Genomic DNA, 21,100 nt, shown 5'->3' with positions numbered 1-21,100 from the left:
TTCCTGTCTGTGTCTGTGGATCTAAATGGTAAATGGTAAATGGACTGTATTTATATAGTGCTTTTAGCCAATCTGGTACAGGTGATCTGCTTCCTGTCTGTGTCTGTGGACCTGGTACAGGTGATCTGCTTCCTGTCTGTGTCAGTATTCCTCCTAATAGAGTCTGAATGGAGTCCAGAGAGAGGCCTAGAAGGAATCTGAGGAAAAGGTCCAGGTGTCCATTCTTACTCTCTAAGGCCTGATCCACTGCGTTCCTGTGTAACTCAGACAGCTGCACTCTGTCACTGCAAGGTTTTGATTCTTCTGCTCTGAGTACATTTCTGTTCTCATTCACATATGAATGAAACACAAACAAGGCAGCCAGATACTCCTGAATGCTCAGATGCACAAAGCAGTAGACCTTCTTCTCACCCAACCCACACTCCTCTTTAAAGATCTCTGTGCACACCCCAGAGTACACTGAAGCTTCACTGACATCAATGCCACTTTCTCTCAGGTCCTCTTCATAGAATATCAGATTGCCCCTTTCCAGCTGTAGTAAAGCCAGGTTCCCCAGGTTCAGGATGATTTCTGTATTTGATGCTGACATTTTCTTTGGGGTTGTCTCATTGGTGCCATGATACTTTTCATTCTTCACATTAGTCTGAATGAGCAGGAAGTGTGTGTACATTTCAGTCAGAGTTTTGGGCATTTTTCTATTGCGTACTTCACCCAACATTGTCTCCAGTACAGTGGCAGAAATCCAGCAGAAGACTGGTATGTGACACATGATGTAGAGACTCCTGGATGACTTTATGTGTGAGATAATTTTTCTGGCCTTGTTCCGATCTCTGATTCTCTTCCAGAAGTACTCCTCCTTCTGTGGGTCATTGAATCCTCGTACCTCTGTCACCTGGTGGACGCACTCAGGAGGGATCTGATTGGCTGCTGCTGGTCGGGAGGTGATCCAGAGGAGGGCAGATGGAAGCAGATTCCCCTTAATGAGGTTGGTCAGCAGCACATCCAATGAAGATGACTCTGTTATATCACAGCAAATCTCATTTCTTTGGAAATCTAGAGGAAGTCGACACTCATCCAGACCATCAAAGATGAACACAACTTTGACTTCATCATCTTCAAAACTTTTGATCTCTTTCAGTTGTGGATAGTAGTGCTGCAGAAGTTCCATGAGACTAAATTCTCTCTCCTTTTTCAGATTCAGATCTCGGAAAGGAAGAGTGAAGATGAAATCAATGTCCTGATTGGCTTGTCCATCTGCCCAGTCCAGAATGAACTTCTGCACAGAGACTGTTTTCCCAATGCCAGCGATGCCCTTTGTAAGCACAGTTCTGATTGGTTTCTCTTGTCCAGGTGAAGGCTTAAAGATGTCATTGCAGATGATTGCGGTCTCATGTGTGGTTTGCCTCTTCGATGCTATCTCAATCTGTCTGATCTCATGTTCATCATTGACCCCCCTACTTCCCCCCTCTGTGATGTAGAGCTCTGTATAGATCTCATTGAGGAGGGTTTGGTGTCTCTGCTTTGCTAAACCTTCAAATATGCATTCAAACCTCTTCTTCAGATGAGTTTTCAGTGCCTGCTGGGCTCTTTCTTTGAATTCATCTGAGGAGACGAAATATGAGAACCAATGTTTAAAATAACAGAAATAGACAAAAAAAAAAACTTATGCAGAAAGATTTCACAATGTTGTGAAAGTGTTGCACATTAAGTTGCAGCTATACCTATATAGTTAAATTGTAACTAATTTGGTAACAAGAGGTTATTACTGATTAACGCCAATGTAGAAAACATGGAACAGTTAACAATATATTTGATTACACATGCGAAACAAAGGCCAGCCCTGTTACATCTCGTCTGTTAATATGAAATAATTCTGCATCATGAGGACACATTGTGAAATTAACAGGCAAGGTTTATTTGTTATGTATCATGAAGATATGCCCTATATGCTATAACTGCACCTTCAAGTAAAGTGTTGCCCATACCTCTAGTAGTGTTTCACACTTCTCACAAACTGTTGTACACACAACAATGAAAACATAAAAAGGATTCATTTCCATTTCAACATTCAATTTCTTAATTGTTCATAGTATGATGTGCCTTTATGGTAAATATGGTCTTCATGGGTCATGCAGTAATTTAATTATCTTATAATTTTTATGATCAGTGCTCTTTAATCCAGGATAAAACCTCAGGGTAGTCAGTCTGATGGGACAGTGGTTTAGTAACTGGCTTTTGATCCCAAGGCTCCTGGTTTTAAAGTCTTTCGGAAACATTTAATCTCATGTGCATTTGCTTGCCCCCATTATTACTGCTGGATGCTATATTTGAATTGAAATGCCTTCCTGTACATGTTGTGTGTGATGTTTTTTATATGCAAGATGTAAAACACTATTATCAAAGTGTGAATACTATAAATCAGTACTCCGTTATTTTGTACTCTGTTATATTTGTTGGCTAAACTCATTTCAGCATTCTAATGGCCACAGCAGCAATGAGAGAAAATCTTACTGTGCTGCTCATCTCTCTCCAGTGAGCCAGTGACATCCTTCTTCTTCGTGTTCATCAGGATATGGAGTGTGATCTTCAGAGACCCCTCAATGCCACAGGTCTCCAGCATCTTCTCAACTATGTACAGGGCCTCAGGATCCTCCTGCTCTCTCTCAGTGCATTCTGGGTAATCAGCAATTTGATGACTCTTGAACACTTCCTTGATCTTCATAAGCTTATCCAGTACAGAAGGATCTTCAGGAAGACTATGTAAGCATTCTGGGCAAACCTGACTCAGATGGCTCTGAAACAGTTTCAACTTTTCAGTCTTCTTCAGCTTCATCAGAGTGCGCAGGAGAGACTGAAATAAACACATTTAGAGGTGTGCTGTATCAGAGTGAAATAAATACATGAAGAGGGTATGCTGTCTCAGTGTGAAATAAACACATGAATAGGTGTGCTGTATCAGTGTGAAAAACACATGAAGAGGTGTGCTGTATCACTGTGTGAAATAAACACATGAAGAGGTGTGCTGTATCAGTGTGAAATAAACACATGAAGAGGTGTGCTGTATCAGTGTGAAATCCATGTATCCATGGAAACTAAGCCTTGCTTTATTATGGGTGGCAGTGTAGTATAATGGGTGAGGAGCTGGTCTCGTCAGAGGTTTGAATCCCAGGTAGGACACTGCTGTTGTACCCTTGAGCGAGGTACTTAACCTGCATTGCTTCAGTTCATATCCAGCTGTATAAAAGGAAGCAATGTAAATGCTGTGTAAAACGTTGTGTAAGTCGCTCTGACTAAGAGTGACTACTAAATGCCTGCAATGTCTCATGTTTTCTCTTGTAGGAAGACCAGAACAGGAAAAGATACTTTAGAACACAACATGCAGCAGGTCAAAAGCCTATATTTGAAATGCAACTTTTGCTCCTGATTTATGTTGTGTAGGGACACTACTTGTGATGAATCACGAATGTCCTTGGAATAATTTAGTTGTTGAGGTGAATTAAGTTTCTCACTGCAATACATTTTATAATGCTAACTATACAAACTGAGTGCTGAGTGTCCATTCTACCTGCCCCGGGAGTTTTCCGCAGTGATCACTAGGGCCGTTTACATTCCACCACAAGCGGACACGACGAGGCTTTGTCGGTGTTACATGATGTGCTAAGCGGACTACAGACCAAGCATCCAGACGCTGCCCTCATCGTGGCAGGGGACTTCAACAAGGCAAACCTTATGCCAAACTTTTACCAACACGTCAAATGTCCTACGCGAAAGGACAAGATACTTGATCACTGCTATTCACCGTTCAAGGAGGGCTACAAGGCTACCTCTCTACCATCATTTGGCAAATCAGACCATGCCGCCATCTTCCTGATAACAGAATACAAACAACGGATGGTACGGGAAGAGGTGGTGTCGCGAGAGGTCAAGCGCTGGACCGCCCAATCAGAGGCCACTCTACAGGACGCGCTGGACGACGTCGACTGGGACAGGTTCCAGTCCACCTCTGACGTCAACGTGTTTACGGAAGTGGTGACCGGCTTCATTACAACGGTGGTGGACAAAGTTATCCCTATGGTGAAAGCTAAGTGTTTTCCTAACCAGAAACCGTGGGGTGACAGATCCATCCGCGTTGCTCTGAACGCATGCACCACTGCCCATAACGCGGGACAGGTGTCTGGGGACATGACGGAGCACAAGGCGGTGTCCTACAGGCTGAGGCGACCAATCAAGGATGCGAAGCATCACTACAAGGACAGAATGGAGTCTCAGTTCCAGCAGCGAGACACCCGACGCATGTGAAAAGGACTATGGGACATTACAGACCATAAGGGCAGGCGCCCCCCTATGGTGAGAGCTGACACTACTCTGGCAGACGAGCTGAACTCTCTTTATGCACGTTTCAAGGCTAACAATGCTAACATTAGCCCGGAGGCTAGCACAGTTAGCGTGTATAACACGAGTTCCCCCCCTGGAGCTGCAAGCTCACTTGTCCTGTCAGAGCACTATGTGAGAAGAGCCTGGAAACAGGTGGACACCAGGAAAGCAGCAGGGTCAGACGGAATCTCCGGACAAGTCCTCAAGACCTGTGCTGATCTCCTGGCTCCTGTGTTCACCACCATAATCAGCCTCTCCCTGGCCCAGTCCGTGGTCCCCACATGCTTCAAGAGGTCCACCATTGTCCCTGTACCCAAGAACGCTTCCCCAGCCTGCCTGAATGACTATCGCCTCGGTGGTGATGAAGTGCTTTGAGAGGCTAGTCAAGGACTACATCTGCTCCTCTCTTCCCAGCACCTTGGACCCTCTGCAGTTTGCTTACCGCCCCAACAGATCCACGGATGATGCGGTCTATCAGGTTCTGCATGCCACTCTCTCTCACCTCGACAACAGAGGGGGGGCTATGTAAGATTGCCGTTCATTGATTTCAGCTCAGCTTTCAATATCATAATCCCCTCCAGACTGGCTGCTAAACTGACTGACCTGGGACTGAACACCTCCGTTTGTGCCTGGATACTGGATTTCCTGACCGCCAGACCCCAGGTGGTTAGAGTGGGTAAGCACACCTCAAACCCCCTCACCCTCAGCACTGGAGCCCCCCAGGGGTGTGTGTTGAGCCCTCTGCTGTACTCCTTGTACACACATGACTGTGTGGCCAGGTTTGAGTCCAACACCATCGTCAAGTTTGCTGACGACACAGTGGTGGTAGGCCCAATCACCAACGACGACGAGAAGGCCTATCTCCAGGAGGTAGCAGACCTGTCACTGTGGGGCCAGGACAACCGTCTCTTCCTGAACGTCAGCAAAACCAAGGAGATGGTGGTGGACTTCTGTAAGAAGAAACAGCTGAGGACCGACACCCCTCTACAGATCAATGGGCCACCGGTAGAGAGGGTGAGCAATTTCAAATACCTTCGGTGTACACATCACAGAGGACCTGACATGGACACTGCACACCGACACTGTGGTGAGAAAGGCAAGGCAGCGCCTGTATCACCTCAGACAGCTGAGGAAGTTCAGAGTCTCCAAGAAGATCCTGAAAACCTTCTACTCTGCAACCATTGAGAGAATCCTGCTGGGGAACATCACCGTCTGGTACGGGAACTGCTCCTCTCTGGACCAGAGAGCCCTGCAGAGGGTGGTGCGGTCAGCTGAGCGTACCATGGGGACCACACTCCCCACTCTGCAGGACCTGTACCCCAGGAGGTGCTTAAGCAGAGCAAAGAGGATTAGGAAGGACTCTTTCCATCCAAACAACGGACTGTTTGAGCTGCTGCGGTCAGGCAAATGCCTACGCAGTCACAGGACCAACACGGAGAGACTTAGGAGGAGCTTCTTCCCTCAGGACATCAGTGCTTTTAACTGCACTGCCTGGACAACTGTCCTGAAATAGTATTTTCACCTCATGCACATAGCACCTTTACCTCAATGTACACTGCAGCACCTTACCGTCCCATGGTTTACTTTGTATTTTTCTTTTTTCTTTATTGTACTTATTTAATTATATATCATAGATTGCACTGCTTCCTATGACTTATTTTAGGACTTACTTTTTTAAAACTTATTTGTATTGCTCTTTTTTTAAATAACTGCTCTTTACGTTCTTCTCTTTTAATTTGTATTCATATGTTATATTATATTATGTTATTATTTTTATTTTATTTTTCTGTATATTGTTATTATTGAAGCATTGTATTGCAGTCTACAAGGAGTTTGTCTCACCAGCATATCACTGTATGTACATGTATATGCATGTGACAAATAAAGCCTTTGAACTTTGAACTTTAAAACATTCTGTTTGGAGATTTCCACTGTCATCGTTTTTGGATCCTAAAAAAGAATCCAGTCTTTCTGTGAGCCAAAGAGGGTCAGAGCACTTTTTATAAATGTTAATTAACCTGATTACATATTCAATCTGATCGTCTGAAAGTCCAATCAACTTCAAATATTGAAATAGAAAAAGCATATATCATACCTGTTTTAAGGGGGAACGTTTCTCTGAACTCTTCTTGTCTAAACGACTTAAATCCAGTGAGCAGGGAATCCTGTGAATAAATCATGAGACACAACGTAGTTAAACTCGTTTACTGTAGCTCTAACTCACAGCACATGGAGACAGAAGCCGCGTTTCCACCGCAGGAACTTTACCCCGGAACTAGGAACCTTTTGAGGAACTCAGTGCGTTTCCACCGCAGGAACTAGGGTCTAAATTTAGTTCCCCGGGCTTTATTTTACCCCCTAAAAAGTTCCTGCTCGGGGGGTATTACTTTCCGAAAGTACAGGAACCTTTTGGGTGGAGTTTGCAGCGCTGAACATTTCTGATTGGTCGAGTACTTGCAGCATTTTTTTGTGTTTATTTTCAACCGCCATGTTTAAATATCTGCAGCCGCAAACCGATTTATTTTCATAATAACTTCAAATCAAACTTGTATGTTATGCAGCGCAGTAGCCTAGTTTTGGTTATAGCCTGCCAACGTCTTGGAATTATAACGTGTGCTCTTCTGTTCTTTTCTTGCTTTAGTATTCGTTTTATAAAATGCTAAGCATTCGTGCTGGGACAGCATATTACGTAACAAAACATTCAAACGGATTATTTCTGTTGCTGAATATTTTCTTCCGGATTTTCTTTGTTAGCCCGTTGTAATTGACTTAAAACGTTTGATACAGTTATGTGAGGTATGCGGTAGTTCTGCGTAATTCACATTGGTGATACAGTAAAAAAGCAAAAGCAAACTGGAAATCACCTTCCGCACTTTTTGTCAGGGTAAAATAACAGGTTAATTCTAGTAATTCTCCCTTTAGCTTTTTCAGACTGCCGTAATTTTAGTCTGCCATTCTTCAAATCCACAAAAAGTCCAAGAAGACTATGGACTAATTTATTGTGCATGGTTCGCATCTGGAGGGCACACTTCGCTGCTCGGCTAGCAGTAACTTCGAAGGAAAGCAAACGGTGGCTGTACCACTACTAATTTAAATTTTCACGCAAGTCCAAGTTTTCATTCTATTCTTGTCATTTTGCGATTAGCCTATATGGAATTGACGATAAGAAAGTAATCAAACAGCAAATTGTTTACAACGTGTGCATGTTTTCTGCTGTTGTTTCCAGTTATACATATAAATGTGAATGCATTCTGTCGCTTCGGATGTCAAGACATGAAAGCAAATGTACGCATAAGAACATAATGAATGTGTTTGAGAGGATATATAAAACAGTTACAATCTGACTATTGGCCTGTTATATCCTATTTGTTGCATAACAACGGTCCAAGTTCAACTACCAACGACAGTTTTGCCTGACAACGGTAAAATATGCTCAAACGGCTGCAGAAGAATATTTCAATTCCAGGTGATTAAATCGATAAAAAAATATATATAAAAGTAACCATATATAATCATTGTTGGTAACCCGTTGTATATAAGTGGAATAAACCCCTCCGTGCTGTCCCGGTTATTAGAAAATAATGTAGGCTACTTCGCTGGTAGTATGGGGTTACAGAAGAAATCATAGGACAGATGGACCGACGACAACGTCGCTTTTTCATACGTCACTGGGCTAATTTGCCTAATCTTCGCGGGACTTTAGACCGCTGGGGAAACGCAGACAATCATGTGCTGAAGGAACCTTTTAGTTCCTTGAAAAGTAGTTCCTGGGACTAAAAGTTCTGTACTTTTGGTGGAAACGCGGCTAGAGCTTCCGGGTAAACTCATTTCCTTACTGCAGCTCTAACTCACAGTACATGGAGACAGAGCTTCCAGTTAAACTCATACTCTTACTGCAGCTCTAACTCACAGCACATGGTGACAGAGCTTCCAGTTAAACTCATCCTCTTACTGCAGCTCTAACTCACAGCACATGGAGACAGAGCTTCCAGTTAAACTCATCCTCTTGCTGCAGGTCTAATTCAATACAAACGTGTTTCATTACCTTTGATCACCTGTGAACTCTCCTCTGAAGTTGACTGGAAAATGCATTGAACGGTCACTCTTCATAGACAGACAGATGGGTACAGGTGACTCTGCCTTCTTTACCCGGACCCTGTGAACAAACATGGAGACAGAGCTTCCAGTTAAACTCATCTTCTTACAGCAGCTCTAACTCACAGCACATGGAGACAGAGCGTCCAGTTAAACTCATCTCCTTACTGCAGCTCTAACTCACAGCACATGGAGACAGAGCTTCCAGTTAAACTCATCCTCTTACTGCAGCTCTAACTCACAGCACATGGAGACAGCTTCCAGTTAAACTCATCCTCTTACTGCAGCTCTAACTCACAGCACATGGAGACAGAGCTTCCAGTTAAACTCATCCTCTTACTGCAGCTCTAACTCACAGCACATGGAGACAGAGCTTCCAGTTAAAATCATCCTCAAACTGCAGTTCTAATTCACAGCACATGGAGACAGAGCTTCCAGTTAAACTCATCGTCTTACTGCAGCTCTAACTCACAGCACATGGAGACAGAGCTTCCAGTTAAACTCATCCTCTTACTGCAGCTCTAACTCACAGCACATGGAGACAGAGCTTCCAGTTAAACTCATCGTCTTACTGCAGCTCTAACTCACAGCACATGGAGACAGAGCTTCCAGTTAAACTCATCCTCTTACTGCAGCTCTAACTCACAGCACATGGAGAAAGAGCTTCCAGTTAAACTCATACTCTTACTGCAGCTCTAACTCACAGCACATGGTGACAGAGCTTCCAGTTAAAATCATTTTATTGCAGCTCTAACTCACAGCACATGAAGACAGAGCTTCCAGTTAAACTCATCCTCTTACTGCAGCTCTAACTCACAGCACGTGGAGACAGAGCTTCCAGTTAAACTCATCCTCTTACTGCAGCTCTAACTCACAGCACATGGAGACAGAGCTTCCAGTTAAACTCATCCTCTTGCTGCAGGTCTAATTGAATACAAACGTGTTTCATTACCTTTGATCACCGGTGAACTCTCCTCTGAAGTTGACTGGAAAATGCATTGAACGGTCACTCTTCATAGACAGACAGCTGGGTACAGGTGACTCTGCCTTCTTTACCCGGACCCTGTGAACAAACATGGAGACAGAGCTTCCAGTTAAACTCATCTCCTTACTGCAGCTCTAACTCACAGCACATGGAGACAGAGCGTCCAGTTAAACTCATCTCCTTACTGCAGCTCTAACTCACAGCACATGGAGACAGAGCTTCCAGTTAAACTCATCCTCTTACTGCAGCTCTAACTCACAGCACATGGAGACAGAGCTTCCAGTTAAAATCATCCTCAAACTGCAGTTCTAATTCACAGCACATGGAGACAGAGCTTCCAGTTAAACTCATCGTCTTACTGCAGCTCTAACTCACAGCACATGGAGACAGAGCTTCCAGTTAAACTCATCCTCTTACTGCAGCTCTAACTCACAGCACATGGAGACAGAGCTTCCAGTTAAACTCATCGTCTTACTGCAGCTCTAACTCACAGCACATGGAGACAGAGCTTCCAGTTAAACTCATCCTCTTACTGCAGCTCTAACTCACAGTACATGGAGACAGAGCTTCCAGTTAAACTCATCCTCTTACTGCAGCTCTAACTCACAGCACATGGAGACAGAGCTTTCAGTTAAACTCATACTCTTACTGCAGCTCTAACTCACAGCACATGGTGACAGAGCTTCCAGTTAAGCTCATTTTATTGCAGCTCTAACTCACAGCACATGAAGACAGAGCTTCCAGTTAAACTCATCCTCTTACTGCAGCTCTAACTCACAGCACATGGAGACAGAGCTTCCAGTTAAACTCAGCCTCTTACTGCAGCTCTAACAGCACATGGAGACAGAGCTTCCAGTTAAACTCATCCTCGTACAGCAGCTCTAACTCACAGCACATGGAGACAGAGCTTCCAGTTAAACTCATCCTCTTACTGCAGCTCTAACTCACAGCACATGGAGACAGAGCTTCCAGTTAAACTCATCCTCTTACTGCAGCTCTAACTCACAGCACATGGAGACAGAGCTTCCAGTTAAACTCATCTACTTACTGCAGCTCTAACTCACAGCACATGGAGACAGAGCTTCCAGGTAAACTCAGCCTCTTACTGCAGCTCTAACAGCACATGGAGACAGAGCTTCCAGTTAAACTCATCCTCTTACAGCAGCTCTAACTCACAGCACATGGAGACAGAGCTTCCAGTTAAACTCATCTACTTACTGCAGCTCTAACTCACAGCACATGGAGACAGAGCTTCCAGTTAAACTCATCCTCTTACTGCAGCTCTAACTCACAGCACATGGAGACAGAGCTTCCAGTTAAACTCAGCCTCTTACTGCAGCTCTAACTCACAGCACATGGAGACAGAGCTTCCAGTTAAACTCATCCTCTTACTGCAGCTCTAACTCACAGCACATGGAGACAGAGCTTCCAGTTAAACTCATCCTCTTACTGCAGCTCTAACTCACAGCACATGGAGACAGAGCTTCCAGTTAAACTCATCCTCTTACTGCAGCTCTAACTCACAGCACATGGAGACAGAGCTTCCAGTTAAACTCATACTCTTACTGCAGCTCTAACTCACAGCACATGGTGACAGAGCTTCCAGTTAAACTCATTTTATTGCAGCTCTAACTCACAGCACATGAAGACAGAGCTTCCAGTTAAACTCATCCTCTTACTGCAGCTCTAACTCACAGCACATGGAGACAGAGCTTCCAGTTAAACTCAGCCTCTTACTGCAGCTCTAACAGCACATGGAGACAGAGCTTCCAGTTAAACTCATCCTCTTACAGCAGCTCTAACTCACAGCACATGGAGACAGAGCTTCCAGTTAAACTCATCCTCTTACTGCAGCTCTAACTCACAGCACATGGAGACAGAGCTTCCAGTTAAACTCATCCTCTTACTGCAGCTCTAACTCACAGCACATGGAGACAGAGCTTCCAGTTAAACTCATCTACTTACTGCAGCTCTAACTCACAGCACATGGAGACAGAGCTTCCAGTTAAACTCATCCTCTTACTGCAGCTCTAACTCACAGCACTAGGAGACAGAGCTTCCAGTTAAACTCAGCCTCTTACTGCAGCTCTAACTCACAGCACATGGAGACAGAGCTTCCAGTTAAACTCATCCTCTTACTGCAGCTCTAACAGCACATGGAGACAGAGCTTCCAGTTAAACTCATCCTCTTACAGCAGCTCTAATTCACAGCACATGGAGACAGAGCTTCCAGTTAAACTCATCCTCTTACTGCAGCTCTAACTCACAGCACATGGAGACAGAGCTTCCAGTTAAACTCATCTACTTACTGCAGCTCTAACTCACAGCACATGGAGACAGAGCTTCCAGTTAAACTCATCCTCTTACTGCAGCTCTAACAGCACATGGAGACAGAGCTTCCAGTTAAACTCATCCTCTTACAGCAGCTCTAACTCACAGCACATGGAGACAGAGCTTCCAGGTAAACTCAGCCTCTTACTGCAGCTCTAACAGCACATGGAGACAGAGCTTCCAGTTAAACTCATTTTATTGCAGCTCTAACTCACAGCACATGAAGACAGAGCTTCCAGTTAAACTCATCCTCTTACTGCAGCTCTAACTCACAGCACATGGAGACAGAGCTTCCAGTTAAACTCAGCCTCTTACTGCAGCTCTAACAGCACATGGAGACAGAGCTTCCAGTTAAACTCATCCTCTTACAGCAGCTCTAACTCACAGCACATGGAGACAGAGCTTCCAGTTAAACTCATCCTCTTACTGCAGCTCTAACTCACAGCACATGGAGACAGAGCTTCCAGTTAAACTCATCTACTTACTGCAGCTCTAACTCACAGCACATGGAGACAGAGCTTCCAGTTAAACTCATCCTCTTACTGCAGCTCTAACTCACAGCACTAGGAGACAGAGCTTCCAGTTAAACTCAGCCTCTTACTGCAGCTCTAACTCACAGCACATGGAGACAGAGCTTCCAGTTAAACTCATCCTCTTACTGCAGCTCTAACAGCACATGGAGACAGAGCTTCCAGTTAAACTCATCCTCTTACAGCAGCTCTAATTCACAGCACATGGAGACAGAGCTTCCAGTTAAACTCATCCTCTTACTGCAGCTCTAACTCACAGCACATGGAGACAGAGCTTCCAGTTAAACTCATCCTCTTACTGCAGCTCTAACTCACAGCACATGGAGACAGAGCTTCCAGTTAAACTCATCTACTTACTGCAGCTCTAACTCACAGCACATGGAGACAGAGCTTCCAGTTAAACTCAGCCTCTTACTGCAGCTCTAACTCACAGCACATGGAGACAGAGCTTCCAGTTAAACTCATCCTCTTACTGCAGCTCTAACAGCACATGGAGACAGAGCTTCCAGTTGAACTCATCCTCTTACAGCAGCTCTAACTCACAGCACATGGAGACAGAGCTTCCAGTTAAACTCATCCTCTTACTGCAGCTCTAACTCACAGCACATGGAGACAGAGCTTCCAGTTAAACTCATCCTCTTACTGCAGCTCTAACTCACAGAACATGGAGACAGAGCTTCCAGTTAAACTCATCCTCTTACTGCAGCTCTAACTCACAGCACATGGAGACAGAGCTTCCAGTTAAACTCATCCTCTTACTGCAGCTCTAACTCACTGCAAATTTAGACAGAGCTTCCAATTAAACTCATCCTCTAACAGCAGCTCTAACTCACAGCACATGGAGACAGAGCATTCAATTAAAATCATCCTTTAACTGCAGCTCTAACTCACAGCACATGGAGACAGAGCTTCCAGTTAAACTCATCCTCTTATTGCAGCTCTAACTCACAGCACATGGAGACAGAGCTTCCAGTTAAACTCATCCTCTTACTGCAGCTCTAACTCACAGAACATGGAGACAGAGCTTCCAGTTAAACTCATCCTCTTACTGCAGCTCTAACTCACAGCACATGGAGACAGAGCTTCCAGTTAAACTCATCCTCTTACTGCAGCTCTAACTCACTGCAAATTTAGACAGAGCTTCCAATTAAACTCATCCTCTAACAGCAGCTCTAACTCACAGCACATGGAGACAGAGCATTCAATTAAAATCATCCTTTAACTGCAGCTCTAACTCACAGCACATGGAGACAGAGCTTCCAGTTAAACTCATCCTCTTACTGCAGCTCTAACTCACAGCACATGGAGACAGAGCTTCCAGTTAAACTCATCCTCTTACTTCAGCTCTAACTCACAGCACATCCGAATGTGATATAAAACACATCATGACACTTTAAAATGAGTTAATATACACATGTTGACGAGAATGTGCTATCATACAACCCACTAAACCAAAAAGTAGCCACTGAGATTTAAGTTTTATTCAACCATAGTGTCAGTATGAACTTGTTTCATTACCTTTGATCACCTGTGAACTCTCCTGTGAAGTTGACTGGAAAATGCATTGAACGGTCACTCTTCATAGACAGACAGCTGGGTACAGGTGACTCTGCCTTCTTTACCCGGACCCTGTGAACAAACATGGAAACAGAGCTTCCAGTTAAACTCATCTCCTTACTGCAGCTCTAACTCACAGCACATGGAGACAGAGCTTCCAGTTAAACTCATCCTCTTACTGCAGCTCTAACTCACAGCACATGGAGACAGAGCTTTCAGTTAAACTCATCCTCTTACTGCAGCTCTAACTCACTGAAAATTTAGATAGAGCTTCCAGTTAAACTCATCCTCTAACTGCAGCTCTAACTCACAGCACATGGAGAAAGAGCATCCAATTAAAATCAACCTCTAACTGCAGCTCTAACTCACAGCACATGGAGACAGAGCTTCCAGTTAAACTCATCCTCTTACTGCAGCTCTAACTCACAGCACATTGAGACAGAGCTTCCAGTTAAACTCATCCTCTTACAGCAGCTCTAACTCACAGCACATGGAGACAGAGCTTCCAGTTAAACTCATCCTCTTACTGCAGCTCTAACTCACAGTACATGGAGACAGAGCTTCCAGTTAAACTCATACTCTTACTGCAGCTCTAACTCACAGCACATGGTGACAGAGCTTCCAGTTAAACTCATTTTATTGCAGCTCTAACTCACAGCACATGGAGACAGAGCTTCGAGTTAAACTCATCCTCTTACTGCAGCTCTAACTCACAGCACATGGAGACAGAGCTTCCAGTTAAACTCATCCTCTTGCTGCAGGTCTAATTCAATACAAACGTGTTTCATTACCTTTGATCACCTGTGAACTCTCCTCTGAAGTTGACTGGAAAATGCATTGAACGGTCACTCTTCATAGACAGACAGCTGGGTACAGGTGACTCTGCCTTCTTTACCCGGACCCTGTGAACAAACATGGAGACAGAGCTTCCAGTTAAACTCATCTTCTTACTGCAGCTCTAACTCACAGCACATGGAGACAGAGTGTCCAGTTAAACTCATCTCCTTACTGCAGCTCTAACTCACAGCACATGGAGACAGAGCTTCCAGTTAAACTCATCCTCTTACTGCAGCTCTAACTCACAGCACATGGAGACAGCTTCCAGTTAAACTCATCCTCTTACTGCACCTCTAACTCACAGCACATGGAGACAGAGCTTCCAGTTAAACTCATCCTCTTACTGCAGCTCTAACTCACAGCACATGGAGACAGAGCTTCCAGTTAAAATCATCCTCAAACTGCAGTTCTAATTCACAGCACATGGAGACAGAGCTTCCAGTTAAACTCATCCTCTTACTGCAGCTCTAACTCACAGCACATTGAGACAGAGCTTCCAGTTAAACTCATCCTCTTACTGCAGCTCTAACTCACAGCACATTGAGACAGAGCTTCCAGTTAAACTCATCCTCTTACTGCAGCTCTAACTCACAGCACATGGAGACAGAGCTTCCAGTTAAACTCATCCTCTTACTGCAGCTCTAACTCACAGTACATGGAGACAGAGCTTCCAGTTAAACTCATCCTCTTACTGCAGCTCTAACTCACAGCACATGGAGACAGAGCTTCCAGTTAAACTCATCGTCTTACTGCAGCTCTAACTCACAGCACATGGAGACAGAGCTTCCAGTTAAACTCATCCTCTTACTGCAGCTCTAACTCACAGCACATGGAGACAGAGCTTCCAGTTAAACTCATACTCTTACTGCAGCTCTAACTCACAGCACATGGTGACAGAGCTTCCAGTTAAACTCATTTTATTGCAGCTCTAACTCACAGCACATGAAGACAGAGCTTCCAGTTAAACTCATCCTCTTACTGCAGCTCTAACTCACAGCACATGGAGACAGAGCTTCCAGTTAAACTCATCCTCTTACTGCAGCTCTAACTCACAGCACATTGAGACAGAGCTTCCAGTTAAACTCATCCTCTTACTGCAGCTCTAACTCACAGCACATGGAGACAGAGCTTCCAGTTAAACTCATCCTCTTACTGCAGCTCTAACTCACAGTACATGGAGACAGAGCTTCCAGTTAAACTCATCGTCTTACTGCAGCTCTAACTCACAGCACATGGAGACAGAGCTTCCAGTTAAACTCATCCTCTTGCTGCAGGTCTAATTGAATACAAACGTGTTTCATTACCTTTGATCACCGGTGAACTCTCCTCTGAAGTTGACTGGAAAATGCATTGAACGGTCACTCTTCATAGACAGACAGCTGGGTACAGGTGACTCTGCCTTCTTTACCCGGACCCTGTGAACAAACATGGAGACAGAGCTTCCAGTTAAACTCATCTCCTTACTGCAGCTCTAACTCACAGCACATGGAGACAGAGCGTCCAGTTAAACTCATCTCCTTACTGCAGCTCTAACTCACAGCACATGGAGACAGAGCTTCCAGTTAAACTCATCCTCTTACTGCAGCTCTAACTCACAGCACATGGAGACAGAGCTTCCAGTTAAACTCAGCCTCTTACTGCAGCTCTAACAGCACATGGAGACAGAGCTTCCAGTTAAACTCATCCTCTTACAGCAGCTCTAACTCACAGCACATGGAGACAGAGCTTCCAGTTAAACTCATCCTCTTACTGCAGCTCTAACTCACAGCACATGGAGACAGAGCTTCCAGTTAAACTCATCCTCTTACTGCAGCTCTAACTCACAGCACATGGAGACAGAGCTTCCAGTTAAACTCATCTACTTACTGCAGCTCTAACTCACAGCACATGGAGACAGAGCTTCCAGTTAAACTCATCCTCTTACTGCAGCTCTAACTTACAGCACATGGAGACAGAGCTTCCAGTTAAACTCAGCCTCTTACTGCAGCTCTAACTCACAGCACATGGAGACAGAGCTTCCAGTTAAACTCATCCTCTTACTGCAGCTCTAACAGCACATGGAGACAGAGCTTCCAGTTAAACTCATCCTCTTACAGCAGCTCTAACTCACAGCACATGGAGAAAGAGCTTCCAGTTAAACTCATCCTCTTACTGCAGCTCTAACTCACAGCACATGGAGACAGAGCGTCCAGTTAAACTCATCCTCTTACTGCAGCTCTAACTCACAGCACATGGAGACAGAGCTTCCAGTTAAACTCATCCTCTTACTGCAGCTCTAAGTCACAGCACATGGAGACAGAGCTTCCAGTTAAACTCATCCTCTTACTGCAGCTCTAACTCACTGCAAATTTAGACAGAGCTTCCAATTAAACTCATCCTCTAACAGCAGCTCTAACTCACAGCACATGGAGACAGAGCATTCAATTAAAATCATCCTCTAACTGCAGCTCTAACTCACAGCACATGGAGACAGAGCTTCCAGTTAAACTCATCCTCTTACTGCAGCTCTAACTCACAGCACATGGAGACAGAGCTTCCAGTTAAACTCATCCTCTTACTTCAGCTCTAACTCACAGCACATCCGAATGTGATATAAAACACATCATGACACTTTAAAATTAGTTAATATACACATGTTGACGAGAATGTGCTATCATACAACCCACTAAACCAAAAAGTAGCCACTGAGATTTAAGTTTTATTCAACCATAGTGTCAGTATGAACTTGTTTCATTACCTTTGATCACCTGTGAACTCTCCTCTGAAGTTGACTGGAAAATGCATTGAACGGTCACTCTTCATAGACAGACAGCTGGGTACAGGTGACTCTGCCTTCTTTACCCGGACCCTGTGAACAAACATGGAAACAGAGCTTCCAGTTAAACTCATCCTCTAACTGCAGCTCTAACTCACAGCACATGGAGACAGAGCTTCCAGTTAAACTCATCCTCTTACTGCAGCTCTAACTCACAGCACATTGAGACAGAGCTTCCAGTTAAACTCATCCTCTTACTGCAGCTCTAACTCACAGCACATGGAGACAGAGCTTCCAGTTAAACTCATCCTCTTACTGCAGCTCTAACTCACTGCAAATTTAGACAGAGCTTCCAATTAAACTCATCCTCTAACAGCAGCTCTAACTCACAGCACATGGAGACAGAGCATCCAATTACAATCATCGTCTAACTGCAGCTCTAACTCACAGTACATTGAGACAGAGCTTCCAGTTAAACTCATCTTCTTACTGCAGCTCTAACTCACAGCACATGGAGACAGACCTTCCAGTTAAACTCATCCTCTTACTGCAGCTCTAACTCACTGCAAATTTAGACAGAGCTTCCAGTTAAACTCATCCTCTAACTGCAGCTCTAACTCACAGCACATGGAGACAGAGCATCCAATTAAAATCATCCTCTAACTGCAGCTCTAACTCACAGCACATGGAGACAGAGCTTCCAGTTAAACTCATCCTCTTACTGCAGCTCTAACTCATAGCACATTGAGACAGAGCTCCCAGTTAAACTCATCCTCTTACTGCAGCTCTAACTCACAGCACATCCGAATGTGATATAAAACACATCATGACACTTTAAAATGAGTTAATACACACATGTTGACGAGAATGTGCTATCATACACCCCACTAAACCAAAAATAGCCACTGAGATTTAAGTTTTATTCAACCATAGTGTCAGTATGAACTTGTTTCATTACCTTTGATCACCTGTGAACTCTCCTCTGAAGTTGACTGGAAAATGCATTGAACGGTCACTCTTCACAGACAAACAGCTGGGTACAGGTGACTCTGCCTTCTTTACCTGGACCCTGTGAACAAACATGGAGACAGAGCTTCCAGTTAAACTCATCGTCTTACTGCAGCTCTAACTCACTGCAAATTTAGACAGAGCTTCCAGCTAAACTCATCCTCTTACTGCACCTCTAACTCACTGCAAATTTAGACAGAGCTTCCAGTTAAACTCATCCTCTTACTGCAGCTCTAACTCACTGCAAATTTAGACAGAGCTTCCAGTTAAACTCATCCTCTAACTGCAGCTCTAACTCACAGCACATGGAGACAGAGCTTCCAGTTAAACTCATACTCTTACTGCAGCTCTAACTCACAGTACATGGAGACAGAGCTTCCAGTTAAACTCATCCTCTTACTGCAGCTCTAACTCACAGCACATGGAGACAGAGCTTCCAGTTAAACTCATCCTCTAACTGCAGCTCTAACTCACAGCACATGGAGACAGAGCTTCACGTAAACTCATCCTCTTACCGCAGCTCTAACTCACAGCACATTAACTCTCCGATCATGCATTTTTACCTCTTTCTCACAGGGCCGTGGGTTCCATCATCAGTCTCGGTCTCCTCTGAGGAACTCATTTTAGAAATAGCTCCCCCTGTCTCAGGACACCTGAACACACCAGATCAGATACACAAGTGGGTTCTGACCAAAATTGGCAGACCTGTGAATACACACAAGAAGCACATGATCATGCACAGACATTGGGATGGCAGGTATGCCTTGGCGAGGATATGCCCCATACCTATACAGCACAGAGAGTTTGGCACTTTTCAGGGTTCCCCTCAGAAATAACCACAACAGCCACAGACACTCAGCCCTTAAAAACATTAAATTCTGTCCATTCTGATCCCATTTCAACAGACAGATTTCATAAACAACTTCACATGTCCACACAATAAAGCCCGAAACTAAGGGGATTTTGCGTTTTCTCCTTCTTCTTCTCTTTCTTCTTCTTCTTCTCATTCTTATTTTTCCTGCCGCCTATCCCACTAACAACATGTCTCCCCATTGGACATTTTACCGACATCAGCCAAATCCTCACCCTCACGACCCAATCAAAAACTTGCATACACACGCAAAATACCCATACCTTCTTATTCTGAAACATTTCCACTTCAAACAGCTAATCTGCCTGTGGCCTACTGGGTAAGGTTACAGTCTTGGGAATATGGGGTCTCAGGTTCAAATCCAGCTAGGGACACGTTTCTTTGACCTGCTTTTACCCTCACTAATAATTGTCTACTACTTCTCAATTATTGCTTTTGCACCATATCTACCCGCCATTCACCGAACGTATACACTGCATTATGATGTACCGTCTGCACGTTCAGTTATTAACCGGCTACAATATTGCAAAGCCATATGGATTCAACGGGAGCTCTTCTGTGCTTTCTGGCCTGTGTTCTTCTTTAAAACCATGGACAGGTTTGCTAATGATATTTCAGGCATTGCATAGCTATGTCATGGTGCTGCACTAACAAAGTCACAGACTGGTAAACCTCCGGTTGAAGGATTGAATCCCGCCTTGCCCTCAGGCAGATAATTTCCTCCTTTACACTAACGTTTTCTTACGCTTTTATATTTTCTTTACCAAAACTCACTCACGGCCACCCATATGCATTTCATGACGGCAAATGTATTCATTTTATTAAAAAGTTACACCGGTTCACCACTCTTCCATTTCTACTCACTATATTTCTTCACTTGGCTACCGTACAAAACCTTCTTATCAGCAAACGCCACGTTTCTACATTCAGGTTACCTCGCTCTGTTCTCTATCTAGCCACATACAAACAATTACTACGTATGTACGTTCTGCAACTCCCCATTAAAACATATTTAAAATCATGATTCACTCATAAGTATAACTACTAGCTCTGAACATGAGAAAAACACATTAGGGCAATAGATTGCACACGTTATTTAACACTCCACTTCAACAACTAACATTAAATACAGACCGTTATATATCCCGTTTGATAAGGAAACTAAGCTCGCTCATGGTCATGGTCAAACTAAGCTCGCTTTATTTACTCCGCACTATAGTCTGTGATCATCTCAACCTTCACCTACATACCCATTCTGCTAAAAACATATTGTTTCAATTACGCAATTTCATCATTTCGTCCTAATTTCTCTCACACTGTTGTTATTTTCTCATATGCAAAGCCTGCTGGGACATATGCGTCTGCTCCTATTCTCCACTATCAAATTTTCCGGTTCTAGCTTAGCAAAACAGCGAACAGGATTCCCACCTGCAGATAAGCCTATCAAAATGCCTTACAAACACTAAAAGTGCATCTCCACGAAATAACAGACAACGGAGCAGGACAGCAGGGTACACAAGTTGCGACCTAGGCAGCTCTAATTCAACGGGCTTGCTGATTCTTTTCTCAATCAAGGCTCGTTGGATGGCCGTCAAATCCGTGAGTACATACATACACTGGCCATATTTCACCTGCGTTTTTGTTGCGTTTATGCTTACGCCACCGCACCCATTGTCACAGCCACTGTTTTACATACAGCAAACCGAAACTGCTAAACGTACACGCTCATCATACTGTACAAATTCACACAAGGATAG

The 21,100-nt window shown here is 44.1% G+C and overlaps 1 protein-coding gene and 1 long non-coding RNA gene across 2 annotated transcripts in view; both read right to left on the bottom strand.

The window, feature by feature from the left end:
• Nucleotides 1-16,060, bottom strand: part of LOC118218888 (NACHT, LRR and PYD domains-containing protein 3-like) — a 45,200-nt gene extending 29,140 nt beyond the window's left edge. Inside the window, exons 1-6 of the mRNA XM_035401615.1 lie at nucleotides 16,014-16,060; nucleotides 13,834-13,944; nucleotides 8,420-8,530; nucleotides 6,470-6,539; nucleotides 2,512-2,851; nucleotides 130-1,602 (exon numbers count right to left, since the gene is read on the bottom strand). Of these exons, the coding sequence (XP_035257506.1) occupies nucleotides 130-1,602; nucleotides 2,512-2,851; nucleotides 6,470-6,539; nucleotides 8,420-8,530; nucleotides 13,834-13,944; nucleotides 16,014-16,060 (2,152 nt within the window). The remainder of the gene's footprint in view (nucleotides 1-129; nucleotides 1,603-2,511; nucleotides 2,852-6,469; nucleotides 6,540-8,419; nucleotides 8,531-13,833; nucleotides 13,945-16,013) is intronic.
• Nucleotides 16,061-18,474: 2,414 nt separating this feature from the next.
• LOC118218963 lies at nucleotides 18,475-19,853 on the bottom strand. Its single transcript, XR_004763607.1, has 3 exons — nucleotides 19,607-19,853; nucleotides 19,036-19,177; nucleotides 18,475-18,533 (listed from the first exon to the last, which is right to left on the bottom strand). It is a non-coding gene; the product is annotated as an uncharacterized LOC118218963 (long non-coding RNA).
• Between the last annotated feature and the right edge of the window lie 1,247 nt (nucleotides 19,854-21,100).

The sequence above is a fragment of the Anguilla anguilla genome, chromosome 19 (genome assembly GCF_013347855.1).
Source record: "Anguilla anguilla isolate fAngAng1 chromosome 19, fAngAng1.pri, whole genome shotgun sequence".
NCBI classification, from domain to species: domain Eukaryota; kingdom Metazoa; phylum Chordata; class Actinopteri; order Anguilliformes; family Anguillidae; genus Anguilla; species Anguilla anguilla.
The sequence above is the reverse complement of the archived record's forward strand: the minus strand, read 5'-3'. Positions and strand labels throughout refer to the sequence as shown.